We start from the raw sequence: 27,928 nt of genomic DNA, 5'->3' as shown, positions 1-27,928 counted from the left end.
GCTACCGCTGGCGTATAAAAGCCTCGCGCGGGCCGCGTGAGGGGCTGGCGCTTCCGGTCGGACATGACGCCACAGTGTCAACATGCAAGATGGCGGCGCATCACCGGCAGAACACGGCGGGGCGGCGGAAAGTGCAGGTGAGGGCGCGGCGGGGCCGGCACGGCTCCAAGGGAGCCCCGAGCCTCGCGGCTGCAGCGTGTCAGGCCTTGGGGGTTTCTATGGTAGCGCAGTCGCCCCGCTCTCCCGCTGCAGCGGTGAGGGGAGGCAGCGCCGCACGCCCCCGGGGTCTCTCCCCCGCCTCTCTTGGCCGCCGTGGCTGAGGCACCGCGGGGGATGAGCTGCTGCTCGCTGCCGAACGGGGTCGGGTTTTGCTTCAGAGCTGAAGCAGCTCAGATCAAAAGCGGCGGAGCACCGGGGGAGGTGAACTGAGAGCGGTGCCCTCAAACCTGCTTTGGTGTAACGTGAATTCCCAGCAGCGACAGGGCTGAGATTCCTGTCTTGGCTGTGTCCGGTGCCAGAGTAGATTTAGATTAGATATTAGGAAGAAATTCTTTACTGTGAGCACGGTGAGACACTGAAATAGTTTTCCTAGTGGAGCTGTGGATACCTCATCCCTGGAATTTTTCAGGGCCGGGTTGGACGGGGCTTTGAGCAGCCTGGTCCAGAAGAAGCTGTCCCTGCCCAGGGCAGGGGGTTGGAACTGGGTGATCTCCAAGGTCCCTTCCAACCCAGACCATTCCATAATTCGGTGATCTGTTTTGCATCATATTTCTGCTTAGTTTCTGTGAAGCACTCTGTCCCTTCACACACGTGAGTGTGGAGCAGTTTGGTTTGTTTTGTTTTTTTTTTTCCCAAATTTCAGAGTTATTCCTTGCCGGCTCCAGACAGCATTTGTTGAAGGAAACCCGTGGCACAGGCAGTCAGATGGGTGTAGACATTCTCAGCACACTTGAGGAAGAATTAAACCCTGCGGTTATTTGGGCTCACGTGTAGCTACAAGTGGATTGTTGTAGCCTTGGTGGAGACTGGAGTTACCAAAGTGTGTGTAAAAAGTCATTACAATAGTTTTATTTTATGGTTCTCAATGCCTTTTTTCTTGTATGAGGTAGTGCCTGCCCTTTAGATGTTTTTATAGCTTCCATTATGGAAAAGATTTAATGCTTTATCAATGTGCAAAGCTGCCTAGTGGCAAGTGCCAGTTTTGGCTGTACCTATCCAGTGTGATCAAATGAAATATTGATTAGGCTTGAAAAATAGCATTAGAAGCTTTCAAAACAGAGGTGGGTTTGGTTTTTGGACATATCATTTATCACACAGTGATAAATGGGCATCTTATAGGGCTTTTAGTGTTTTCTGTGGTTAAGGGAAGCACTCTTTCAATTCTATATAAAGAATCCCCTTGCCTTACTAGAAAAAAAACCAAAAACATGGCATGCTTTAAAATATAAAGAGTGCCTTTGCTATGAACAAGTTTTTTCAGGTTATACCCCTAAGGAGGGGGATTTGATTGTACCTTGATATTTGTTTGCACTCCTATTTCTGAAGTAGTATTTGCCTGACAGCAGCATGCCTCAAAGAGCTCATTTTTTACTACTACTTTTGTTTTCCAAGCATGGCTTAGCTCAAAAACTTGTTTTTACAGGTGGTTTTCTGCTGGTTTATGATGTTTTGTCTGTTCTCATTGTGCTGTGTGGTATTTTTTCATCTCATGTACTAATGACAAGTGATGTACATGACACTGGTCTGTGTCTCAGCAGTGCACTGTGAGTTTGCATCCAGCTTGGCTGTGCTTCCCAGAGAAGCTTTCCAGCCCTGGAAGTGTTCAAGACCAGCTTGGACAGGGCTGGGAGCAACCTGGCAGAGTGGAAGGTGTCCCTGCCCATTGCAGGGGGTGGAATGAGAGCATATTCCAACCCAGACCATTCCATGATAAACATTTATAAAGCTTGACTAGCAGCTAGGATTTTTTTCTTGACTCTTACTATTTCACTTTCTTGGTTTGTAATAGGAATTTGTACAAGTAAGGGATGTTTTATCCATCAGCTGCTAATGGAAAAATAAAACTACACATTGTGTATTTTAATTCCCAGTGCTTGAGCATTTAGGGTGCTTCTGCATAGAGTTTTTGAGAGAGAGAGAATTGGAGAAATTTATTCCAAACCTATGAGGCTGGAAGAAGAAGCTTTTACAAAAGACATCTCTTAGGAAAGGAGGAACTTGATTCCTTACATGGCAGGAGAGCTGGTTGAAGTTTATGGAAATCAGAACTATTATTAGCTTGGATGCACCTGTTCCACTGGTAAGCAAAGCCATCCAAAATAGTCAGTTTAGGGTGCTTCTGCATATAATTTTAGTTTCTAATGGTTTAATCAGAGTTTTAGGCCTCAAAATAAATTTCATACATAGAAAAAGAAAATAAGTTAAACTCTTAAAATGGGAGAAAGGCATTTGAAGTTTCCAGTGGCAGGTGTTCATGAAGCTTAGCCCTGCCTTTTTGAAGGCTGCAGGAGTGTGGTTGAATGATTTGGGGAGGGAGGGAGGATGCAGAGGTGTGTGAGACACTGATTTGGGAAGGGAGAGAGGATTCAGAGGTGTGTGAGACACTGATTTGGGGAGGGAGAGAGGATGCAGGGGTGTGTGAGACACTGATTTGGGAAGGGAGAGAGGATTCAGAGGTGTGTGAGACACTGATTTGGGGAGGGAGGGAGGATGCAGGGGTGTGTGAGACACTGATTTGGGAAGGGAGGATGCAGGGGTGTGTGTGACCCTGATTTGGGGAGGGAGGGAGGATGCAGGGGTGTGTGAGACGCTGATTTGGGGAGGGAGGGAGGATGCAGGGGTATGTTACATGCTGATTTGGGAAGGGAGGATGCAGGGGTGTGTGAGACACTGCTGTTGGCTGTGTGCTGCAGCTTTCAGATGTTGTCCTGGCAGTCAAGGTGAAGCTATTCCCCAGCAGGTGCCTTGAAGGCATTGCCCTATAGGAATTGCACTGTAACTGCTCTCCCAGACTTGCTCCCTGGTCAGAATAAATTTACTCCCAAACTCAAAACAGCACATGAGGATTTTGCCATGTAAGGATCAACTTCCTTATAATATAATTGCATGAATTTTAAGCACTTTTTAGCTTTAGGTCTTGTACAGAATAAGAAAAATCTCATTCTCCATGCCTGGAATTGTTGAAGGCCAGGCTGGATGGGGGTTTGAGCAACTTGGTCTAGTGGAAGAATTCCCTGCCTGTGGCAGTGGTTGGAATGAGAAGGTCTTTAAGGTCCCTTCCAACCCAAACTATTGTGATCTTTTTGAACTGATTTTGTCACATTTGTGCACTAATACTGCAGCTTACTAGATGTGGTATCTGTTATTTTTATGTTTTATGTATAATAAATATAAGTTATAATTACAAACATATTTTTTCAGATATAATGCTTAAGCAAACAAATAGCCAGTATGTTGATTCCATCGTAAAAGGATAAAATGAGCTTCTTAATGCCTTCCATTACTTTTATTCTGGAGCCTAGATAAAAATTCAAATACTCTCCTTAATTAGAAGCCATGTTTTTAGGGATTCATATCCTCCACCAAGATAGTGAAGCAATGTTGATTTTTTTTCCTTGGTACTTCACTGCTGCTTATCTCATTCTCGATGCAATTCAGATCTCACGGAACCTCCCATGATTTTGAGAAATACCTTTATTTTTTTGTTGTTGTTGTTCACTAAGAAACAAGGAATGAGTAACCTCGGAGCTCAGCTGGTTACTGTTTCCTCCATGTGGTTTGGTGGGATGTTTTAAAAGCAGATTTTACCCATCTGTGAAGGTAAAGCCTGTTATAATGCATGTAATGTAACAAGGATAATATGATACCACATCAGCTGATACACTTATCCGTGCAGTAAACACTTGTAAGTCCTGCAAGAAATTCATTTGGCTTTGTGTGCCAAAATGTATCTGTTGGCAGTAGCTTTATCTCTGCAGCTCTTAGGTAGTCATTAAAATGATTAGTCCTGATCCATTTAGGCTACTGAATCCCATAAACTCTTTATAATGAGTGGATGTTTGTGCACTGCTGCTGTGGAAGATTCTTCCTCATTCTGGGAGCTTATAAAAGCTGCAGCAGTGTTGATGGCAAAGCTTTGGTTGTTAGTAAAATATTTCACAATCCCCCAAGCCCTGCTCCTCCCATGGTGATCTATATCCCAATTTCTGTGTGTGTGCTTTGCCCCTAGCTCTGTGCTCTGCTGGAAAGGGCACAGCAGGGATGTGCTCCTGCCTGTCCTGCATGGAGCAAATGCCACTGAGGTCCTGGAGCCCTCCCTTCCTGCGGGTTTCCACACCCCTTTGCAGGCAGAACTCGGTGCTTTATCTTCAGTAATGAGGTCTGTGTGCTTCAGGAGCAGAGGTGAATTTTATCACAGCAGTTTCTCCTCAACCAGCACTTTACTGCATTTATATTGTTTGGATTTGTTTGTGTACAAACAGGCTTGAAAATATACTTTGTTTTTGTATTTCTTTTGTGTACTTATTAAATCTTCAAATATTTAATTCTATGCTAAGTGTCACTCAAAATCCTAACAAAACAAAAAGCACTTTCTCACCTTTTTTCTTTACAGATAAGAACATAATAGAGAGCCACATGTGGGTTATCACCAATCTTCCTCTTTTCCTGTTACTGAATGTTTTGGTTTGTGGACTTGGCTGAGTGTCCACCACTCTTACCCAAGTTTCATCTCTTTTAGTCAACTTGCTGTTGCTTTTATTGATACATTTTAAGTTCCTCATGCATTTCAACAGCCTTTCTACAGATTTTGTGGAGCCCTTAATTTTTCACTCTATGTTAATATGGAATTAATGCATTAAGAGCAAGTGCCTGGATGCCTGTGGTGTGGTACCTCCCTTTCCAAAGGGTTCCATGTGGTGTGCAACAAATGTCTCATGAGGTGATTTTTAGTTCAGCCATATGTGCTGTGTGTCTTGTTCTAGTTATGTTAATAAACAAGATGTTTACTTCAGCCTCAATGCCTGGTTAGCAGGAGTGTACCAGTTAATATTTTGGATGAGCAAATAAATTTATTATTTTCAGTGTAAACAGCTGACAGTTACTTGTCTATCTTTAGGTTTCCAAAATGAGTTGGAGAGTCTTTTTTGCTATAGTCCTTTTCAGCTCATACTGTTTTCAGGACAAATAGTTTGCCTTGTCCTTAGCCAGCTGCTCAAATTGCAGTGTTTGTGTGAAGTGTTGGTGTGGTGTCACATCAACTTGCTGATACAGAATAATTTTCTTTGTTTAACTTTTTAGTATCAGAAAATTTTTTAAAAGTCCATATTTAATCTGGATTAGAAGTATGTTTGATAAATATGTCACAGTTTGTCCCCATGATGTGGAGGAACTTACCATTATCTAATAAAACAGGGATTTCTTTTTCTTCTTGCTGTTACTCCTTCAATTTTCAAAACAGCTTATCAGGACAAGTATATTATTTCTTCTGTGGACAATAAATAACACTTTCTAAAATTCTAAGAAGAGACAAAAATAACTGGTTGGATTCTGTGCACAGTAACAGTCACTGATGAGGAATTTTGTATCAAGCTTTTTGTTGTTTTGCCATATTTTTTTTAATTAAAGATCTTTACACCCAAAAAAGGGAACATAAGTTTTTAATCTTGTTTAATTCAGTTGTTACAGCAGAGTTATTTTCTCAAGCTTGTCACAGGGAGAAAGAAGGATGATGTTGGGTTTCCTGCTCAGCTTCTGCTGAGATCCAGTTCAGATCTACCAGGAAACAATAAAACTGAAACAATATAACCCCTCTCTTTATCCCAGTTCTTTTAAAATAAAAACAGTACTTGCCAAGAGATGTTTGACTAAATTAATATGTGGAAGTCATTAAAGGCAATAGAGGGCAAATTATCTTTGACTGTTTCAGTACTGGTGATAATGAGAATTGGTTGTCAGTCTCCTCTGATCATGTCTTTGTGTGAGGGGGAAACAGCATTTGGTTGAGCTGACTTTAATTTCATCAAGATTAATGTAGAAATATGACTCAATTTCCAAAGTCCTGTGAAAGTTTTAATTATATATGAAAAGTACCTTATTTACTAAAGTAAGCCATCATTTGGGAATTATTTTGCATTTTTAAATATTCATGGCTGTGTTTTTCCTGACTTCCTTTAAACTAAAAAGAAGTAACATCATTATGTGCAAAAAGCATCAGTGTTATCATGCTTAGGTGACTAACATAGTTTGACAATCTAACTTATGAGTGGAATGAAGAGCTCTTAAATTATACCTGAAAGTGTAACAAATGGGATGTGATTGACAGAAGAGGAACAAATCCAAAAATTAAGGCTTTCACCAAGAATATCCTGGTAGCATTTGGGAAAACAAGAGGTGGAGGGCCCTGCTGATCTTGAGCCTGATATTGTGTTAGAAAAATATTGTTCTTTCAAAAGAATAACATTAAATTTGATCTACTGACTTCTAGGTTTGTGTCTTAGGTGCTCACATTTAGTTTTCATAACTGAGTGTTTTCATTGGTTTTATTCAAAGTGTTTGACAACAATGTGAATTTGGGCAACCCTTTGCCTTGTGTTTGAATCCTGCTAAACCTTGACTTTTGTGCACATAATCTGTGTGGATCTTTCAGCAGTACAGCCATGATATGATTAAGCCCAGGTAAGGAGGGGCACATAGATCTTGCTCCCTGCATCTCACAAAGAAATAATACCTCAAGTGCCTGGAGTGCTTTACCATAACACTTCTGTGGGGTTGATGGTGTCTCCTTTCAGCAGCTCTCTGGAGCTGTGTGTAGGTGGAAACTTGAGCACAGATAGCAAGAATGTTATGGATGAGTCTGGAATGGGTGAGAGAAGCTGAAAGTATGGAAATGAGGACATAATCTGAAACTGGGAGGAAGAGCTGTGATACTAAAAGGGCTGAGAGTGGCTGACAGAAGGTCTTTAAGAGCATTGGGGATATAATAATACACTTATTTATGTGTATTGTACATATACAATTATGTACATCATGTTAATAAGTGTAGTGAAGGACTTGTGGAATGGTAATGGAGAGTGTTGAGACAGAAGGATTCAGGAGGCTCTTAATTTTGATCCTTCAGTGTTGGTCTGCAGAGCTGCTGCAGCTGTTTCTCAAACAGAGAATAGCACTGGACATGTGTTTTTTGGAAGCATCAGTGCTCTGGCTGTGCTGCCTGAGGATGGCATAATTTGATGGAGGCGTTTCCCACGTTCACCGATGGACCTGTGAGCTCTCATGGTGTGGAGTCTGAGCTGCTCTAAAATACTTCTTCTGTGATAAGGACCACTGAACATCTTAATTTGTTAGGTTTATTTTGTGTCACTGAGATCTGATGTGGAAAGCATTTCTTTATACTGTAATACAGTTACTGGAGTGAAAAATTACTTTCAGATCTCTAGCCCAAGACTACTCCTTATAAGCATCTTCAAAACACTGGTGCTTGTGTATCCAGAGGTTTCCTGTTTTGAGCAGGCTTGATTACACCAAGCATGACATTTTGCCTTGTTCTGATTATATTTTATAGAATCTGGGAAGAGGCATAACTGGCATCTTCCCCTCCTTCTCCCTCAGCGTGAGGGCTTTCCTCAGAGCAGTGTGTAAACCCAGGGATCAGGAAAGTGTGTGCAGGAGCTCTGAAGAAGCTGCAGTGTCTTAGAATTGTATTTACTGAACACCAATAATGGAGATTGCCATGGCCTTTCAGGGTCTCCTGAAATTTCCTTTTAGTTTTTTTGAGCAAATCTGTGAAATAACCTTTACACACAGTACTGTCAAACATGGAAGAAAAGAAACCAATGGGATAATTTATCTGAAAGAACACTAAGAGTTTGACTTATTATATTGTCAGGTAGGCAGTTCTTAAAAAATTGGTTTAAAAGCAGTAGTGACACCTACTGAATTTGTATCTGCGGTCTTCCAGTGCTTTGTAAGCCATGGTGAATATATCCTCTCCTTTGTGAGGCTAGGAAATACTGGCATTGCAGCTGTGGAAGCTATGGAACCCTCTTGGGAAGTGACACACAGACTCAGTGTGTTGTCTGAGATCACCTAGAATATGCACACACAGCAGGGAATTGAACTGAGGATTCTCAGCTTAAGTTGCAGTGATTAAAAAAATCTTCTGGGCTCCAGTTCTGTCACTGCTGAATCTTCTCTATCACTGTTCTCCATTTTTTGGGAGCAAGTGACTTTGGTGGTGCTGGTAACTCTCAAACTAACAGACAATGTTTGTGAAACTCTTCATATTTTCTACTCAAGAACCTTACACAGATGAAATTAGATATTCAGATTTTATGGCCATGTCAATATCTTAATACCATGTTTGGATTTGTGGAAATGTGTTTTAGGTTTCCTATGTGATTAGAGATGAAGTGGAGAAGTACAACCGGAACGGGGTAAATGCACTTCAGCTGGACCCAGCATTAAACAGACTCTTCACGGCAGGGCGGGACTCCATCATAAGGATATGGAGTGTCAATCAGCACAAGGTCAGTCAGGAGAGCTTTCCTGGGGTCTAAACTTATTTTTTTCCATGTTATCCTGCTGGTAAGCTGCCTACAGGGCTGTACCTGATGCTGTTTTTTGACAGCTGCCAATTATTGTGATCACGGAATTCTTTTGATATTGCTTGTACTGTGGTATCTTGCATAATTGTGTAACTCTCACAAAAGAGAGTGATTTCAAATAACTCTGCACTAGCAAGCTTTGGATCCATATGCAGGATGAAGAAGATACCACAACAGGATGCGATAGTTGCAATCTTCTCCATTGGTGATGAGCTTATTTTTTTAATTTGCAGCAAGACCCTTATATAGCATCTATGGAACACCACACAGATTGGGTAAATGACATTGTGCTCTGCTGCAATGGCAAAACATGTAAGTACTTTAAAGTTTCAGAACTACAGTATTCAGAAATTGTATACAAGTAAATTACCTGCTACTTTTTATTCATCTTAGCATGTAAAATTAATTTGTGATTAAAATTAATTTGTATATTGTAATTTTGGTAAATAGTGTAAGCAGCTGTTTTAATGAAAATTGGAATACTATATAAATTATTTTAATCTCTTTTGAAAAACAAAGTAGTATGAATATGCTCTAAAGTAATATACAAGCCATTAAATTTAGTCTTTATTCTTTCCAATTTAGTGATATCTGCTTCTTCAGATACTACTGTTAAAGTGTGGAATGCACATAAGGGATTTTGCATGTCAACACTAAGGACGCATAAGGTGAAGAAAATTATCTGTAAATACTGTGTGTGATCAGTGCCATTCTTACAATTAAGATGTAAATTTCAGAAGGATAACACTGATTCATATTGTTACATTTATTTCATTGTAGGACTATGTGAAAGCCTTAGCATATGCAAAAGATAAGGAGCTGGTAGCATCTGCTGGGCTGGACAGACAGATATTCCTCTGGGATGTAAATACTCTCACAGCACTGACTGCCTCAAATAATACTGTCACAAGTAGGTACCTGGGGAGGGAGGAGGCAAATGCAATGTATTTTATTGAGTAGCATAATCTGTGAGGTCAGTTTAAAACTATGGATGCCTTTTTCTCTCTGTACATAAAAAATGGGCAAGAAATTTGAAAGGGGGTGGGGGGTTGCATACATTCAGTTCATTTGTTGTGTTATGTAATAGCTGGAAATCTAGAGCATCCAACAGTCATGGCATTTAGAATAGAGGACAAGTCTCTTTGAGCTGTTTCTCCTGAGCTATGACATGCTGGTTTCTCTGAAAGTTGATAGAGCTTTAACTTGAGAAGATTTTAACCCCTCAACCAGCCTTTTATAGAAATGTTCTGTTAGCTTATTTGTTCCAACGTTTTCTGTGTTTTATAATTTGGGGTTGATTTTTTGTTTGTACAGATGCTGAAAAAAACAGTGCAGCTCCTGAAGCAGGACTTTACATTTGTCAAATCTGTCAGAAGAATAGTTACTAGATAAGCTAGACTAAAAATCACAGAGTAACACAAAGCACTGATTACATATAAGGATAACAAATTGGTGTGATCTAACTCACTGGAGATTGAAAGGCAAGGGGAAACTAGATTCTACTCATCAGGGTTAATTCTCAATGTCACCCCCATCTTTTAGGAAGTCACCTGTCCTACTTCTCTCCCAGAAAGGCATTATGTAAATTGTAAGATCTTTCCTTTCTACAGCAATTTCAACACTGCCTTTTTTTCAGAATGGTCAGGGTAGAACTGGTTAAGTTGCTCTTCTGGGGAGTGTCATACCAGTCTTTAGGTTCAGTTGGATTTAAGTGAATAACACAGATCTGTTTTACAGTTGATTTTTTGGAGAAAAAGTCTAGTGTGACCACAGTGTACATTGCTGCTTGTTAGGTAGGTTGGAAAAATTGTGTTCCCAATGAGTGATCTTTCATTTTTTAGTTAGTTCGATGGATATTTAAACAATAACATTGGGAAAGAGCAGAACTGTTTTGCACACTGCTATATATTAATTTTCTAAATAAGCCTAGTTGCTTCCTCAGTCATGGGTCAGTAATGACTCAAGGAAAATCTGCAAAACCAAAATTTGGAATTGACACACACATTCCTAAGACATTTCAGGTATATGTGATTCTGTAAGTAAGAGGTGATTGGTGTGGGGGTTTTTATTTGCTGTATTGGGCTGATTTCAAAAGGTGTGTTTAATTGTGTACATTTGGTAGCCTCTAAAACCAGAGGTGTATCTGCTGGGTAGAACTGTCAGTTTTGCATTTGTTGTCTAAAGAACTTTTTAATTCAAGTATAGCCTTGTGCTGACATATCTGAGTAGCCTTGGAGGAGACATAGCTTTAGAGAGCTGTGTTGCACTGCAGAATGATGTGGGGATGGCACATGACTTAAGATAGTTACTTTGTATTTCCCAGAAATATAAAATCCTTCTATTTCTTCCTTTTTTTTTTTCACTGAAAGTAGAATTATTTTATAGCCAAACTTTGCTGATAACTGTAAGTTTTGCTGTCTTCTACTTCAAAAGAGTTTTTGAAGGAAGAATCTATTTGTGTGCTCACAGGAAGACTCAGTTGTGGAATAATAAAGAAGCATAAAAACATTTATTGTACAATGTAACAGTGATACAGAACCTAAATGATTGAAGTGAATCAGAAATGGGAGATGGGGAGTACTGAGGAGCTGGTGCTTGTTTTGAACCCAAGATAAAATGGAAGTGGAGACATTACCTCTAAGGTGACAGGGAGAAATTTGCATTTCTGGAGTAGAATGCAAATATTCCGTAAGGGGGAGGAAGAGGAAGCAGAGGAGTTTTTTCTTTCATTTTAGAGTTCCCCAGTAACTGTTTCTGTTGGAAAGAACACAATGTATGTCCTCATAGAACCTGTTTTCCTGAGTCCTTTCAAGTAACAGATTTTTTCAGAGTACAAGTGAAACTTGTGCTTGTGTATTAGTTTTCTATCTGAGTACCTGGAAGGAGTGTACACAAACCAGCATTAAGAGGAAGCCTATTTTTAAAGTCACTCAGTCAGAAGAGCTATAATTCAAATTAAGTGGAGAGATTTAGCTTTTGAGAGGTAGTCCCTTCCAGAAGGGAGTGGAGTTGAGCTTTGTTTTTGTTCTGGCATAAATTCTGCTTCTGTACATTTAAGACTCTTCTATTCCTGCTATCCAGCTTTTCAAAACTCTGTATATTATCCTTTCCTAAGTTATTATGATTGTTGAACAGTGTGCCAACCTTCAAGAGTTTTCAGTTCTGTGTTTCGCTTTCAGCCGTTCTCTGGGGACAGTGGAAAACTCTTGCTTTATTTTACCTCCAAATAATAGATTTAATTTGACAGTTTGCGTTTGGATGCTATAACCAGTGGCTAAGAGGACTCTGAAGTAAAGCTGCATAATTCTATAATAGGGTTATAGAATATCCTGAATTGTCAAGGACCTTCAAGGATCATTGAGTCCCGTTCCTGGCCCTACATGGGATAACCCCAAAATCTCTCCCTATGCCTGAGACTGTTACCCAAATGCTCCTGGGGCTCTGACAGTGCCCTGGGCAGCCTGTTCAGTGTCCCACCACCCTCTGGGGGAAGAACCTCTTCATGATTTCCAGCCTAAACCCCCCTGACACAGGTTTCTCCACTGGGACAAAATATGATATTAAATTATGATACTAGGTTACAAATCCTGTGTTGGAAACTTAGCTCCATCATATAAATAAATTATTGTGTGATGTTACATGATTTTACTGGCCATGCAGTTTGTTGCTATTCTCAGCCTTCTTGGCATACTGATGGTATGGATTTGAGGCTTGATGAAATGCCTGATTGTGCTCTCCAAATAGGTGATTTTCATTTGCTGTGTCTGTGCTTTTCTGAGTTGAGGGACTGATACTTTAATCTTCAAAAAGGGGTTAGGCTGGTTGGTAAAGAATTCCTCAGCTTTGATGGTAGGTGTGATGCTAAGGATCTGCCATATGGTTTTCACAAGTGCAGAGGTAACATCCTTGCTTAAATAACATATTTCAGCTGCAATGTAACTTCTCTGCATTTCTGCTGAACTAGGAGAAGAGCCTTTAATACAAGATGTATAATTTTACTGTTCCTTGGCTTGGAAAAAAAAAAAATATCTGCACTTAAATCCAAATGCTGTGTGTTACAAGATCACAAAGAAGTGTCATATTCCAATGACATAGTTGAGCAAGAGCAGCTTGATGGCCCTGGCACAGAACTGTGGTGCCAAAAGATCACCAAAATTATAATTACCATAAATCTGGAGGGTTACTTTGTTTTATACAGTAGTAGATTAAGAATTGGAATGGGGTTTTCCCAGCACTATGCTGACTATAGTCTTTCTTAAAGCAACTCTATGGGGCAGAGTGGCACTATTTTCACAAGTCAAGGAGTATTAAAATAACTGTTTTGAGTGAATGTTTTTCAAATAACAGCATTGAAAATGTGAATTTTATTTTGAAATAGCTTCTTCCCTGAGTGGGAACAAAGACTCAATCTACAGCCTTGCAATGAATCAAATGGGAACAGTTATTGTATCAGGGTCCACTGAAAAGGTAAGCAAAATTTGGTGGGGTTCACTTCAGTTTCAGTATAAAGAGACAGTTTTATTCATTTTCAATGTCATGTCTGTAGCAGCTTTTGTGTTTTCAGTAGTGAGGGCAGACACTTCTCTTAAGTGGGAGTGCAAGTGTAGGATACAAATTGTGCCTCAGTCTGAAAATGTGATGTATCCATAGAGCTTTAATACATAGGGGAGACAATCAGATCATCTTGTGTAACTCTCTTTGTCAGGGATCATTACATTTGCCCACAAGAGCTCTGATTTTGAGGGCACATGACTCAGATGATTATCAAGACTGAAGCAGTTGCTGCAGGTAGGAGAGAAGGTGCCAGCAATTTGCAAGATCCCTGCAGGAGGTGGGAAATGAAGTGAGCTAATGAAGCTCAAGTGTTCCCAAGAGACAGCCCTTGCTCTTTGTTAAGGAAGGTAAAACAGGCTTAAGTCTCTGGGTTTTTTTTTTTACCTAATCAAGCCTTGAGAGAATTTTATTTCCAAGACAATATAAAAGAGAAAATAGGGTACACCAGTGAAGCATCTGAGAGGATTCTCAGAAGCATGGTTTTTGCCCATATCACGCTGTCTCGTTTCCAGTCACTTCCATTCTTTAACTGCTTTGACAGAAGCCAGAACAAATTAAATTAAAATCAGGAGAAGATGGCATCTGATTATTAAAGATATGGTTATGTCTGTCTTATTCTAACATGTATTTTCAGTGATAGATGTCCACATGTTTGGAATAAAGGTTGATTCATTTGGAAATGCTTAATTTCTGCAGAGGTAGCATATTGGTGGGAAGAATGGTGATAATGTCATTTACCTGCTGTCTGTTTCCATAGGTTCTAAGGGTGTGGGATCCAAGGACTTGTGCAAAACTAATGAAACTCAAAGGGCACACAGACAATGTCAAAGCTTTGTTGTTGAACAGAGATGGCACCCAGGTATGTGCTTTAACCTGAGACAAAAACATTTAAAAGAGAGCAGAAATGTCATTAGTCCATTTCAATGTAATTATTTATTGTCATAGATTACAGATATTAAGTGGTTAAGTGGGGGAGGCCATTTCAATGTAATTATTTAATGTCCTAGATTACAGATACTTAGTGGTTAAGGGGGAGAGGCTGATGGGTGAAAGTTGTTTTTATTACATGTTCATCTAGGTGTGCAGTGGGTTTGCATTAAACACTGAAAATCTTAACTAGAGTTGTTACCTATTTAGCACCATTTTAGAGGAGAAATATATGAATTATAAAATCTTTTTATGGGAAAAATATTTTGAAATCCTTAAATATCAGTTTGATTGAAGTGTGCTGGTTGTTGCTCAGTGTCTTTCAGGCAGCTCTGATGGGACAATCCGCCTGTGGTCCCTTGGGCAGCAGAGGTGCATAGCCACGTACAGAGTCCATGATGAGGGTGTTTGGGCTCTGCAGGTCAATGAAGCCTTCACTCATGTTTATTCAGGAGGAAGAGACAGGAAGATTTATTGTACAGATTTACGAAATCCTGATATCCGGGTGCTGATCTGTGAAGAAAAGGCACCAGTTCTTAAGGTAATTGAGTTTAATTCAGAGAATTGTAGAATGTCTGAGGTTAGGAGTGATGTCTGCAGATCATCTGGTCCAGTCCTCTCCCCTGCCCAAGAGCACTGGAACCCCATCAAGATGGGTTTTGAGTATCTCTAAGAATGGAGAAGTCACAACTTGTGCCAGTGTGCTGTCAGTGTCACAGTGTAAAAGGATAATTGCATGTATTCTCATGAAACAGTTGCTTGAGGTATAAATTGATTAAAGAATTCACACTGGCTAACAAGTGTTTACTGTACCACACCTTCAGCAGATTGGCTCTGTCTCCTAAATTTCATCTGAAGTTGAATTGCCTGAAGATGATGGATGCCTGGCAGCTACTGAAAATGTGCAAATTTGAATATTACTGAAATTGAATATGCTTCACACATGAGAAGTTGGGTTTATCAGGCTCTAGTACAGTTTTAAGAAACTGAGCTGGCATTGCCAAGATTTTGTACAAAAGTGGATTTTCCTCAGCAGCAGCATATGTGCACAAGACTGTGTTAGAATCTGTTACATACTCATGGGAACCAGGAGTAAAGTTGTTTGTGGGGTTTTTTTTGAACACCTAAACATGGTATTTGCATGCACAAATCTGAATCTTTCAAAGAGGCTGGTTTTTGGTTTGTTTTTTTTTTTTTTTTGCTGTCTAACTTTAGTGGCAATACTTTGGAACCTGCAGGTGTATAAGGATTGTGTAATTGAAACATATACCAATAGATATGAGCAACCTGGCTTTCCTTGGGAGTGAATTCTAGCTGAGTGTATTAAGATAAAATCCTGGATATGTTAATTTAGTTCTGGAAAAGTCAGGATGTGAGATTTCAGTTCAAAATGGAAAATGAAAGAGCTGGTAAGCTGTACAAAGGTCAGAAGGGGTGTCTAATCTTGGCTACAGTGATTTATTATTCTGAGAAATGTAATATCAGAGCCAAATGTATAAAATTCTGCCTTTTCTTTAGTATAGAACTTCTTATATTCTTATTTTAACCATATGAAGTGTCTGAACACAAAATAATTGAGGAAATACTGTGCTTAGGAAACTTCATTAGACAAGATTGCATCATGCTGGAAGTAACTCTTAACTACTGTGTTAATACACATTACATCTATTATTGCCCATGTCTACAGTTCATTTGTTGAATATTTGTAATAATGCCTCTGGATTTTCAGAAGTTTCATTTTAGCTACTTTTCATTTAAACTTTGTATTTCTGCAGTAAACTGAAAGTAGTACTGTTCTGAGATGCTTTCAGTTATGGGAGCAGGTCTACACAAGACAATACTAATTATCAAAAGAAAAGTTAAGCATGACTGAAGTTTTCTTTCATTTTTTAGATGGAACTGGACAGATCAGCTGATCCTCCTCCAGCGCTTTGGGTAGCAACAACTAAATCCTCTGTGAATAAATGGGTAAGTGATACACTTTACAGTCTGTGAGTACAGTTGAGTAGTCATGGGATTTGCAGTCTTGGTTTGGGAACTATTGGGCTGTTGATTTCAATTTGAATGGGATGTGCGGTGATTTGTAAGCTTTCTTTAGAATAATCATAAAATACTAATATTGAAATTGCTCAAAAGGTGGATTTGAATTTGGAAGCTTTGGATTACTTCCTTTGCTCTGTGTTTATGATGTATTTATAAATAAATTATATTCCTTGGAACTGGAGAGTTAACATCCAAAAAGCAGCATGAATTGGCAGCTGTTACTCACAGATAAAAGCAGAGTTTATAGATGATTATGAATGTGTAATTATTTTTTCTTTATTTCTTTAGACTTTGAAGGGAATCCATAATTTTAGAGCATCAGGAGATTATGATAATGATTGTACCAATCCCATACCACCTCTGTGTACACAGCCTGACCAAGTTATAAAAGGTAAACAGGTGTTTTGCAGAGCACCTTGTAAAATCTGTTATCTTTAGCACAAGTGGTAGAGCTTTAAGATGGACTCGGGTTTTTTAAAAGCTTGATACTATGATTTCAACCAGAACAATGTGGATATTGTCTATCCACTGCTGGTTACAGTTATAATAATGTTTAAACCTTGGTGGCATCCAAGGTTTACTCAAAGAAGTGAAACTAAAGAACAGCATATGTCATGTTGTGCAATTTAATTTAATGTGATATTAGGAAAAAATAACGACAGTAGTAACCTTAATTCTTGTTTGTTTGCCAGGGGGTGCTAGTATTATTCAGTGCCACATTCTTAATGACAAGAGGCACATATTAACCAAAGACACAAACAATAATGTGGCATACTGGGATGTCTTGAAGGTAAGGAATCAATTTCAGATTTTCTGCTGTTGGATGATTAATTACATCGTGCCACTTCTTTACATATACATTTTTAGTGTTTGAGATTTCTGTGGTAGAAAGTAAATAATCTTTGTCTCAGGATATCATGCAGAGTTTGCCTTTTGAAAAAAGAGGAGGCATTTCTGAGCTTTTTTTTGTAGCTTTCCCTGATGTGAGGCAGATATCTGCACTCACCTGAATTCAATCCAGTACTGACATCTGCATTCTCCTGAAGTTCAGACCCTTGCATTTTTTCCAGGAAATAGCAATGTGTGTTTGATGGGGTTTTGTTTCAAAGAGGGGTTGTGTTTGCTGGTAAGTCAGGAATGGCAGGAGAATGAACAGAAGGAAGCCTGGCTCCTGCCTGGTGTTGCCTGGGGAGATTTGGTGTGACATTTCTTTATGCTGCTTTACCCAATGATTGCTCACAGGAGAGGGGAAAGTGTGCAGAGAGAAAAAGTACTCAAATCCCACATCAGTGAGATTGTCAGCAATTTCTTCTCAGGCAAAAGCCTGTTTAAATTCTAAGTATTTTCTTTTTGAACTATGCGGTGCAGCAGCCAAGATGAGTAATGAGGTAAAACATGCTCAGCCAACTTACTCAGTTGTTGACTGAAGTGCAAAAGAAATTAAGTTGGAGGATATTGATTTATACTAAAAATTACCTAGATTGTTTTTGGAAAAGTTTTCTTTATTTCAGTGTGTATTTAAATGTGCACTGTTAGATCTCAGACCAAAGTCAAATTCCAGTGTTAACTTTTACTTTGATTCAGGTTTTTTTAGTTACTAAGGCTGTGAAAAGTGTTATTTGATATATGTTTAAATACATATTAACTGTAGAGATGAGATGATTTGCCAGGTCAGAGTGTTGCTCCCTGCACTCACAAGCTGAGACTTTATTGAAGATGCTGGAAGAAGAGAGGGAGGTTTTCTTATCTGAAGCTGCATGCTTCAGTCTTTGTTTCCTGTAACTTTTCCTGGATTTTGGGGGAATAAATTCTAAGGTTGCAGTCCTAGTGTTTGTCTAGAACAAGTATTTTATGGTAAGCTTGCAAGTGGATTATAATACTTAGGATTTTAACAGAATTACTTAAAGGACTTTTAAAAGTATGAAAAAAACAGAAATAAAGCATCTGCACAGAAATTCACTTACTGCTGTTCCCACTGCAGTAGTTGAGCTGAATTTGTTGTTTAATGGAGTACTGAAATATTGGTACTGATGGGGAGAAAAATGACAGGGTATTGGAAGACAGGAATCTATTCTGTGTAGGGAAAATATTTTCAAGGAATCTGAAGTAGTATTTCCAGGCCTCTCTACTGGCTTGATGCCACTATCTTGGAGATAAATGAAGAATAAAAATTACTTGCCATATAAATCCCTGTTTGACTTTTTAAAAAAGATTTAACCTTTAACATGTATGTTTTTGGACTCCAGTGCTCAGGGGGAGATCATGATCACAATCATTCCAAGTGTATATGAAAATGAAGGGAAAGACTTGAGGTGTTGATATGACTCAGTACTTGTGCATTTCTTTTGGTGGACAGGCATGTAAAGTTGAAGACCTTGGGAAAGTAGATTTTGAAGAAGAAATTAAGAAGAGATTTAAAATGGTTTATGTGCCAAACTGGTTCTCAGTGGACTTGAAAACCGGGGTGAGATACAGCTCCTACATCTGTTTTAATGTCATGTTTAATGTTTTTTATATATTGTTTGTTCAAAAAGGTTTTAGTTTGTTAACTTTACAAGAACATTCATTGCTTATCTGATGGATTAAATTTATTTTCAAGTAAAACAGCAATTTTACAGTTTCTTAATAATCTGAATAACAGATTTTTTTACTTAAATTTTGCTTGTGGTATAGTTCACCAATAGCAATTATGAATTAATACAGTTTGGTAAACAAAGTGTGCTATCATGCTTTCAGAAAGTCTTTGGTTTGTAGCAGCAAAATTAGAAATTTATAGACTTAGTTAATCCCAAGAAACTATTACATTCCTTGTGGTCTTTTGCCAACAGATGTTGACAATTACTTTGGATGAAAGTGACTGCTTTGCAGCCTGGGTTTCAGCAAAGGATGCTGGATTTAGCAGTCCTGATGGTTCTGATCCAAAATGTAAGTTTTGACTAATATTAGTGTTTTATTTTAACAAAGAAATCAGAATAAATTCCAATATATATGTTTTGAAGTATTCCAGTGCCACCTATGTCAGTATCTGGTTGGATTTTGGGGCTTATTTTCTTAATACTAAATTCTGCATATTCTCCAAAGAAAGTATTTCCTTTTTTTTCTGAAACAGTTATGCTCAGGGTTTACATTTAATTGTTTTAAACCTTCAAGATGCAAAAGGGGGAAAGTAATTATAACCTAATGTAGAGAATATTAAAGCACAAGAGTGATCCAACAGCAGGGATTCTAAAATCAGCTTTTCCTGAAAGATTGTAATATGCAGATCTCAGATTGACAAGCAGATTTCTGTGCTCATAAATAGTTTACTTTGGGAACAGACCTGCTCAAACTCACGGGGAATTTTCAGCTGTGGATCAAATGGATGATATTGTGTTGCCCATGTTTTTTAAGTTCTGCCTCACTGTGTGTTGACAGTAAACCTTGGAGGGCTTCTGCTGCAAGCACTTCTGGAGTATTGGCCTAGAACACATATCAATCCAATGGATGAAGAGGAAAACGAGATAAACCATGGTTAGTGTTTTAATATTTTCCTTTTTTATTACTTGTCCATGCATTGTTTGTTTATATGTGTTTCTTAAACAGATACAACACTTGTTGTCTTACACCTGTCTCTCTGTGCATTATAGACTTCATGGTTTTTAGCACTTCTAAATTTGCTTTACACTAAAAAGTGTGTTGTATTTCTGAAAGTATCAGCAGAAATCTTTGGTCTTAAAAAAAGTAGGTGAATAAATGATTCTGAAGTTACAGAAACATGATTAAAAATAATTACTGGCAAACTGAGGCTTGACTTGGAAAAGAAACAGTAAATAGCAATAATTCAGTTATCCAACATTAGCAAGTATTCTCTTGACATAATTCCAGTTTTCTTCTAGGTATTGTGAACAAAATAAAAGCCTTACTGGAAAAGATACCTTCAATGTAATAATACATGAATTAGCTCCATAGAAAACTCCTTAAAGTGGTGTTTCAGTAATAATGCTAAGTCTAATCAGGCCTTAGATGAAAGCTATGTGAACTGTAAGGTAGAGGCTGAATTTGGCAAAATGAGAGTCTCTAACTCCTGAGTTTGAAATCAATTCAACCCAGGTCAGAGTTGACTGAAGTCTCATTTTTGGTGATTAAGAAATTACTTTCTATAGAAAGATGATGCAATCAAGAAAACTGTATATTCAGCATATCTCGCTGCTTTGTGACAAGACTGTGCCAAGAATTAGTTGCTTTCTTCTTTCAAAACTGGCCTCCTTGGAGGTTTAGAGCTCTTGGCAGACTCTTCTGGATCCAGTTGCTGAGTCTCAGACTGTTGTGTATTGGCAGTGTACAGCTTTGAGCCAGACAAGGTTTGAGAAGTGTAACTCACAGGCTTCTGTGGTGCTGATGCTACACTGCTTATTCCAACAGAATGTTTTCATTGCCCTTCCAAAACAAAAAATTAGGAGACTGGTACTGAGCACTGACTTGAGAAGGTGACATGTACCTGTTGGACACTTACATTTTTGTAGAGATACCAATTTAAATACAAATTACGTGCAGTGTTGTTCCTCTCAATTGTTCAGAGAAGTGTTATGAAAAAATCTTTCAAACTACAGGATTTTTCACTTGCTGTGACTTTATCATGTCTACCCCTTCCAGTACAGATTTTCTTTTGTTTTCTGACCTTTCTTTGCCTATATATATTTCTGATTGGAAAGTTGAGGAATCATTCATCTTATCATCAGTCTGTGCTATTTAAATTTCTTAATGTTGCTTGAATTCAACATTTCTTCAAATACAGTAATGAGGTGCCACAGTGTAATAGAGATGACTTTTCCCAAGTGCAAGTCAGGCATCCAAATTCTTCTACATTGTTTCAAGATACCTACTCATTAAAGTGGCACTATTCAAGAGGTGTATAAATAATGCTGATTTTTCTTTAATTTTGTCCTATATACCTGATATGGAATCGGGTTCTTCAGTCTTTGAAGAACCACACTGCTGTAATAAATTGAATTTATAACAGAGGCAGTTCAAGGCACTGCGAGTTTGAGCTTTCCTAGTACATTGTTTTGACATCTGGCAAATCCAGGTAGAAGAGCAGTGCAAACAACCCTTCATAGTTCTGTACTGTCACTCTAGAGGGAAGAACAGTCTTGTCTCAGCAGAGTCTCTTTAGTTGATTCCTAATTTTAATGTTGTTCGGTTTGACAAAAGAAATGGGGGGAAAAAAAACCTAGGGTTTTGACTCCTGGGTTTTAATTTCCTTTTTTCACAGGCTTTTTGAAATAGGCCTGTATTGATCTCATTACTCTAGTGGGTTTTTTACATACTCGCTGTATCTTGGAAATGGGGATTTTCTTGGTTTTCATGAGGCTTATGGTCTTATTAACTTACTAAATGTATCTGCTGTAGGTGGAATGTGTGCCCAGTTTTAAGGCCTAGTGCAGTCTCACTGCTGTTTTTGTGTTTTCCCAACAGTAAATGGGGAACAGGAGAACAGAGTCCAGAAAGGAAATGGATACTTCCAAGTGCCACCACATACACCAGTTATTTTTGGTGAGGCTGGAGGACGCACTTTGTTCAGGTATAAAAACTTAAAAATAAAAGTTCAGCAGTTGAATAATCCCTTTCTTAGTGCAAAATGTTATCAAAAATGTTATTTGGATCCCTTCTGTACATTTAAGACCCACCCTTGATAGGCAAAATAAGCAGCTGTTGATGATGATTTGGCATTATCCAACTGAGCATGTGAGTTTGAGCATCAGCAAGGTGTGGTGTTTTAAAGCAGTAAGAGTTGTGTATAGGCCTTAGTTGTGTGTGATATTTTTGAGTGCACTATTTCTGCAAACTGATAAATTAAACTGTGTTTTAGAATGAAATTGTGCTACTTTAGATTTTTGGGTGTTGTGCTGATCTCTGAGCATTAATTACTTAGGAGGTGCTACTCATTGGAGAATTGGCCTCTGCTACCAAAATTAGCTGATGATCTAGTAGAAGGTCCTAATCTCTGGCAGGGAGGAACACAGGCCCTGTATTACAATATGTGTACTGGTTACCCTTCTGTTTCTTCTTGTTCTACATTGAAAAACCCAACTGAGATATGTGATACATCAGAGACAGTTTAATAATGCTGCAGAACAAGTGCTGAGCTTGCAAACACTGAATTGTTTGATATTTACTGACATAGTGGATTTTAAATTTAGGGGGTGGGGCATGTTTGATCCTGTTGGCTTTGTTTCCCAGGCTGAACAGCCCCAGAATTATGCAAATTTTAGTCAGTTTCCATTTTCAGCTTGGAAAACGGACTTTTTTTTTTCCTACAGTATCAATGTATTTATGTTGTACCTGGGGCTTAATATTTGCCTGCATTCTGTTCTGGTGGATCTTCCCTCTTATGCAGCTGCTCCTGCTCCTCAAGAAAACACTGGAAAGACCCTATTGGAGGGAGCAAGCTATGTTTATGGGATATAAAAGGTGGTTTTCAGGACTGAAAAAATACCTCATTGCAATTTATAAAATGAAATGTGGCTTTTTTGCATCATTGCACGTGCGCATTTCCTGAAACTGGTTTTATTCTTTCCTTTAAGTGAGGGCTTAGCAGATATTTACATGCAAAGTTCATTTTTCCCAAGGAGAGAATTGCTTTATGCCAGGTGCCTTTCCCCTTCTCCTGACAATTCTGTACTTCAACACACAAATATAACACAAGCCAGAGCAAAGTACTTTTATACATTTTCTGTGTCATAGCTGTAGTCTCCTGAGATCCTACTCCCTGTTTCTGGGATCTGTCATCCTACAGCTCCTTCTGCTCTTTACAGAAAATAAATAATCTCTCATGATCCTAACAGAATTCAGGCTCCCTGCCCATTAAAAGGGCAGAACCTCTCCTGAAAGCTTTTTAATGCAAATGGCAATAATTGCTGTTACAATAAAGGTCATTTCTGTGTGTCACAGGTTGCTATGTCGAGATTCAGGTGGTGAAACTGAATCCATGCTTCTTAATGAAACAGTGCCACAATGGGTAATTGACATCACTGTGGATGTAAGTATTGGGTGTATTAGTTTGGCTTTTTTAAGGTTTTTTATGATGTACTACAATTAACTTTGCAGTATCTGAAATTACATTTTAAAGTTTTGCTGTGTTTGTATTTAAAATAAGTGGTCTCAACGTCTGTGATCAAGACCCTTTGAGATGCATCATTTTTTGATGTGCCCAGTTAAAGTACTTTTTGCTCAATTATTTTTTGATAGACCGTCTTAGATAAAGAATTCAAAGTCCTGTGCATAATTGGTATCCTTTCCAAGTGAGGAACTCAGGAACAGAGACCACACTTCATATTGCTGCTGTCTTTTGATACTATCTAATTGCCTTTGAAATAAATAATTTATATTCAAAAGCTAGGTGATCTGTGCATCATCTAAATTGAAGTGTCTCAGGAGTATGAGTAATTTGGAAGTTGGCTGTGGTGGGGGTGTTGATTAGGAATCTCTCATGAGTTTTGATAATTAGGAGCTGAATATACTTCACATAGCAGCTGCTGCAAATAGGAGCTGATAATAGTTCATCCTAAATTAACACTTCTGAAACTTGTTTTCTTCTAGAAAAATATGCCCAAGTTCAATAAGATTCCCTTCTACCTCCAACCTCATTCATCATCAGGGGCAAAAACTCTAAAAAAGTAAGTAATGCAAATATAACTATCAACATTGAATATCCAAATTGCAGGAAAAATCCTGCAAGGTCAAGAAAAAGCAAACAAAAAACCCAATACACTGATTTTCAAGAGAATTGTTTAGTGATTGATTAATTTGTAGAAGTTAGTCATTTAGCAGCATTGCTATAAAGCACTAAATTATGTCAGAATATTGAAAAGAACAACGGGTTTGGGTTCAACAGGCAGTTGTTCAAGTTTATGCTAAGAAATGCCTAAGAACTAACTACTGAAATGGGACTTTGTCTTTTGTGGTATTTAATCAGAAGACAGATGAATTTATAGATTGTTGCTCTGTTCAGAACCACAGCTTTGTTTCCTGTTGCTAACAGAGATGAATAATTCCTTTTTGAAAGGAAAAGGGACAAGTAGGGAATGCAAACTAGTTTGCCAGTCACATGAGCTGGGTTGGTTAGAAATCAATTCAGATTTTTATCTGGTCCTTTGAATATCTCAGCTTCTTTTCTGAGTGTTTTGCTGTGTGAGTCTTTGGATAAATTGCTGTTATGATCATGGCATTCTGGATGATCCTGATAATTTACTACTAGACAACATAATGATCTTTGTATTGTTGCATAGTTTGCTACAGCTAAGGAAGATGTGTGAAGATAAGAAACAAAGTTTGTTTCTCAAGTGTTTTCCTGACAAACTTTTCTAACTCCTATAGAGACCGGCTGTCAGCCAGTGACATGCTTCAGGTGAGAAAGGTGATGGAACACGTGTATGAGAAAATCATCAACTTGGACAACGAGTCTCAGACAACGAGCTCCTCCAACAATGAGAAAGCAGGAGAACAAGAAAAGGAGGAGGACATTGCTGTGCTAGCAGAGGAGAAAATTGAACTTCTGTGCCAGGACCAGGTAAGTTCCCTGTCATCAAAACCAAGCTCTAGCAGTAAATTGGTTGTGAATTTTTGAGTTCTGAGCTTGAAATATGCTATAGATTATCTGTTACCTTTAAAACTAAGTAAACGTTTTGACATTGTTAAGTTAGTACTGACACAAGTTTCTGACAGTTGCAGATAGAATTTTCACAATAAACCTGTTCAATTGGTCTGGCATGGGGCCCTCACAGGCTTACTTACTCATAGTCAACAAATGTGTTTAATACAATTTGTTAGAGTTGTATTTTTAGCATTTCTGGAATGTTTAGAGTTCTGCTTCTTTGGCAGTTTTTTTAAAGTTGATCCAAAAACACTAGTTGCCCAGTAAGTGCAATGGAGATTAGGTACTGAGGAGGTAGTTGTAATCTGAAGTTACATGTTACTCTACTAAAATCATTCAGTAACGCATAAGGCTCCGTTGCTAATCGAAAAAATCTGAGCTTTTGCATGGCCCATCTTGATATCAATTTTCAGTTTGGCTTGCTTTGTGTTTTTTAACTTCTGCCAGCCTAGCAGACTTGTTGAGGAAAAGCTGCCTTTTTGCTGTGCAGGTTTTGGACCCCAACATGGACCTTCGGACTGTAAAGCACTTCATCTGGAAGAGTGGCGGGGACCTGACGCTTCACTACCGCCAGAAATCGACGTGAGGGCAGCGCGGACCCAGAGCGGTCGTTACTGACTTGACCTTGCTGTGCTGGTTCCAAGAGTAGTTCTAGAGCAGCCCTGAACCCCTAAGGTAGATGAGACTTCTAATGCCTCAGTATGGACGGGAAGTAAACATTTAATTGAAGTGACTAATAGACCTGTAATATAGAGGAAAAAAAAAATCTATATGACTTAAACTGAAGTCTGTCCTAGTCTCAGTCAATGAGATGGGAGGTCCCCGAGTGGTTTGTGTTGTGTGAGGTGTACAGAGAGTGGATGATAACTCAGTGCAGACTTTTGCTTCCTCCTTTTTGCTTTTGGTTTTTTTTCCAGAACATAATCCCCTCATCTGCTCATGCTCGGTATCAAACAGGTTTGGCCGTATTAGTCTCTGTTCACAATGTAATTAAGAACTGCACACAAGGTATTTTTAGTACATTCCATTCATAAAGTTCCAACAATGATTTCTCACAGGTTACTTAAGCATTTCTACCACTAAAAGAAATTTGGAAAAGAAAACACCGGAAAATAGGTATTGCATACTTGAATTAATGGGCCCATTTAATTGCAAACCAAGGGTTAACATGAGAATTGTTTTAATTGCTTTAGAGACCTGTTGACATTCAAGATAAGAACACTAGAAAAATATCAGAGCAATGTGAGTCCAGTGATGCTGTGCATCATAATAGAGTGAACATGCTTTGCAGCAACTTAGAGATTTTTTTTTTTCCCTAAATATATATGACTACTTCCTGCACTGTGTCCTAGGTGTTCTAAAGACACACTAGTCTAATTTTTGGTAATTGTGCTCCAAAAGTATGTGACATTTTGTTAAAACTTCAAACCATTCTGATTATAACTTCATATGTTCAATGTTAAACTTTAAAAACTTCTCAGCAGATTTCATATTCATGAGATAAAAATACTGATTCTTCTTTTCCAAGGTTTTATATGCAATTGTTCTTTTGTTAGAGATTTATGCAGATCTTGTTTTCACTGCTATTTCTAAAAATCTGTGACTGTCATAGGCTCATGGTAATCTTTTATAGAAGTTTAACTTATTGGGGGGAGGGAAGGTTAAGGGCCTTTCAGCTTTTTGTGAGAAAATGTGGGGATATGCCAGAAAACCATTTGTAGCCAGAGCAAATTAGAAATCCTCATAGAGAAATGGTTTAAAAATTACTCTTGTCTGAAGCAGAAGCACAAGTGCCTTCAAGGGGCAGTATATTATTGGAGTTTCTTCAGGAGACACATGCTCTAGCCCTTCCTGTATCTTGTGATCAAGATTTAGGTTGAGGCCTAAGGAAAGTCCCAATAAATTATATTACTGGGATTGTATTGGTCAGACAAAAAGTAAAGTATTTTTCATCATGTTTTATTTGAAAAAATAGTCAGAATATAGTCAAAATAGTAATTCCCTTCTGCACTTTAAGCTCAGCAAAACAAGTTCATTGCTTAGACAAAACCATGGTTCAGAATTAAGTTAGCGTGTCTTTTCCCATCTTTCCAGAATCAGGTTCATTTTTTTATCCCCATTTGTGTATGCTTAGTTTGACACAATTGTGCTTTAACTGCACATTTTTAGTGCTATTTGTGAATTAAATGGTTAAACAGAACTGTAACTCTTTTTGGTAAACTGTCCTGACTTGTATTTATTAATAGCAAGGGTCTTTGTCTGTTCCAATAGGCACTGTTTGGGTTATGTTTTGTTTCCTGGTTGTCTTCCTGTCCTATTGTATACATTGGAGTTGCTCACAGTAATTTTTTTGTTTGAAATCAGCCCAGGGTTGTAACTTTCCTTCTGTTTTTTCTTTCTAACCATCCCGAAACACAGTAACAGGAAAGATTAATGGAAGAGTCTGCAATGCCAGAAGGGTAAATGATGTTTCACAGTTGTATAGAATAAAAGGCTTTAGTTAAAATATTTTCAAGTTGTTTTGTGTACTAGATAAATTGTGCAACTTTGGAGCTTGAATTTAACAAAGGACTTCAGAGTGCCTTGAAGCCTCAAGTAATGCAATGGTGAAGAAATTACAATGCCTTAGCAAATAATATATAACTGTGAAGATTATCTTGTGGTTGAATGTGAGAATTTCTGAGGTGAGCAGACCTTCAGATGTGAGCTCTGAGTCCGGTTGAGGGGAGAATGCCACGTGGGCAGTGCTACTTTTGTGCCATGAAAGTATTTTGTGCTAACAAGAGACCCATGCCAGTTGCTGCTGAGCTGTCTGGGTGTGGAAAGATTGTAAGAGGCACATGGGAAATCAACCTGAGTTTCCTGATGTTGAAAATGCCAGGAAAGAATGCTCAGAGCTTTTGCTGTGAGAATTGTCAGCTGAGCTGCTCTCTCTGAGCATGCAGTAATTCAGTACCCAAATGTGCTCCCAGATTCCTAGCTCTGACTTACACGGTGTATAAAGTGAGAGAAAGGGTCTTTTGCTACTACCTTTTAAATTCTGTCACCTTTTCTGGAGTTGTGCTGTCCCTAAGAGTCCTGAAGGCAGAAGGAGGAGAGCGTTGAGTTAATATGAGATTCACAGCTCCCAGGAACATTGTGAACAGAGAGTTTCAGATTGCCAGAATCA

The 27,928-nt window shown here is 38.5% G+C and overlaps 1 protein-coding gene across 1 annotated transcript; it reads left to right on the top strand.

The window, feature by feature from the left end:
- WDR48 (WD repeat domain 48) lies at window positions 1-27,267 on the top strand. Its single transcript, XM_002186706.7, has 19 exons — window positions 1-137; window positions 8,385-8,525; window positions 8,837-8,915; window positions 9,189-9,271; window positions 9,384-9,513; window positions 12,982-13,070; window positions 13,915-14,016; window positions 14,401-14,625; window positions 15,978-16,052; window positions 16,416-16,518; window positions 16,820-16,917; window positions 18,484-18,591; window positions 18,956-19,052; window positions 19,542-19,637; window positions 21,582-21,687; window positions 23,058-23,145; window positions 23,706-23,782; window positions 24,483-24,675; window positions 25,250-27,267. The coding sequence occupies exons 1-19, from the start codon at window positions 90-92 to the stop codon at window positions 25,343-25,345; spliced, it is 2,034 nt and encodes a 677-aa protein (XP_002186742.1). The 5' UTR covers window positions 1-89; the 3' UTR covers window positions 25,346-27,267.
- Window positions 27,268-27,928: the final 661 nt, after the last annotated feature.

Source organism: Taeniopygia guttata, chromosome 2 (genome assembly GCF_048771995.1).
Source record: "Taeniopygia guttata chromosome 2, bTaeGut7.mat, whole genome shotgun sequence".
Taxonomy (NCBI): Eukaryota; Metazoa; Chordata; class Aves; order Passeriformes; family Estrildidae; genus Taeniopygia; species Taeniopygia guttata.
This window is presented reverse-complemented; position numbering and strand designations above follow the sequence as displayed.

What these genes read in the sequence shown, in the direction of transcription:
- WDR48 (XM_002186706.7), top strand. Translation starts at nt 90, where the DNA reads ATGGCGGCGCATCACCGGCAGAACACGGCGGGGCGGCGGAAAGTGCAG. An exon ending in CGGGGCGGCGGAAAGTGCAG is followed by an intron (nt 138 to 8,384) that starts GTGAGGGCGCGG and finishes AATGTGTTTTAG; the next exon opens with GTTTCCTATGTGATTAGAGA. An exon ending in GGAGTGTCAATCAGCACAAG is followed by an intron (nt 8,526 to 8,836) that starts GTCAGTCAGGAG and finishes TTTAATTTGCAG; the next exon opens with CAAGACCCTTATATAGCATC.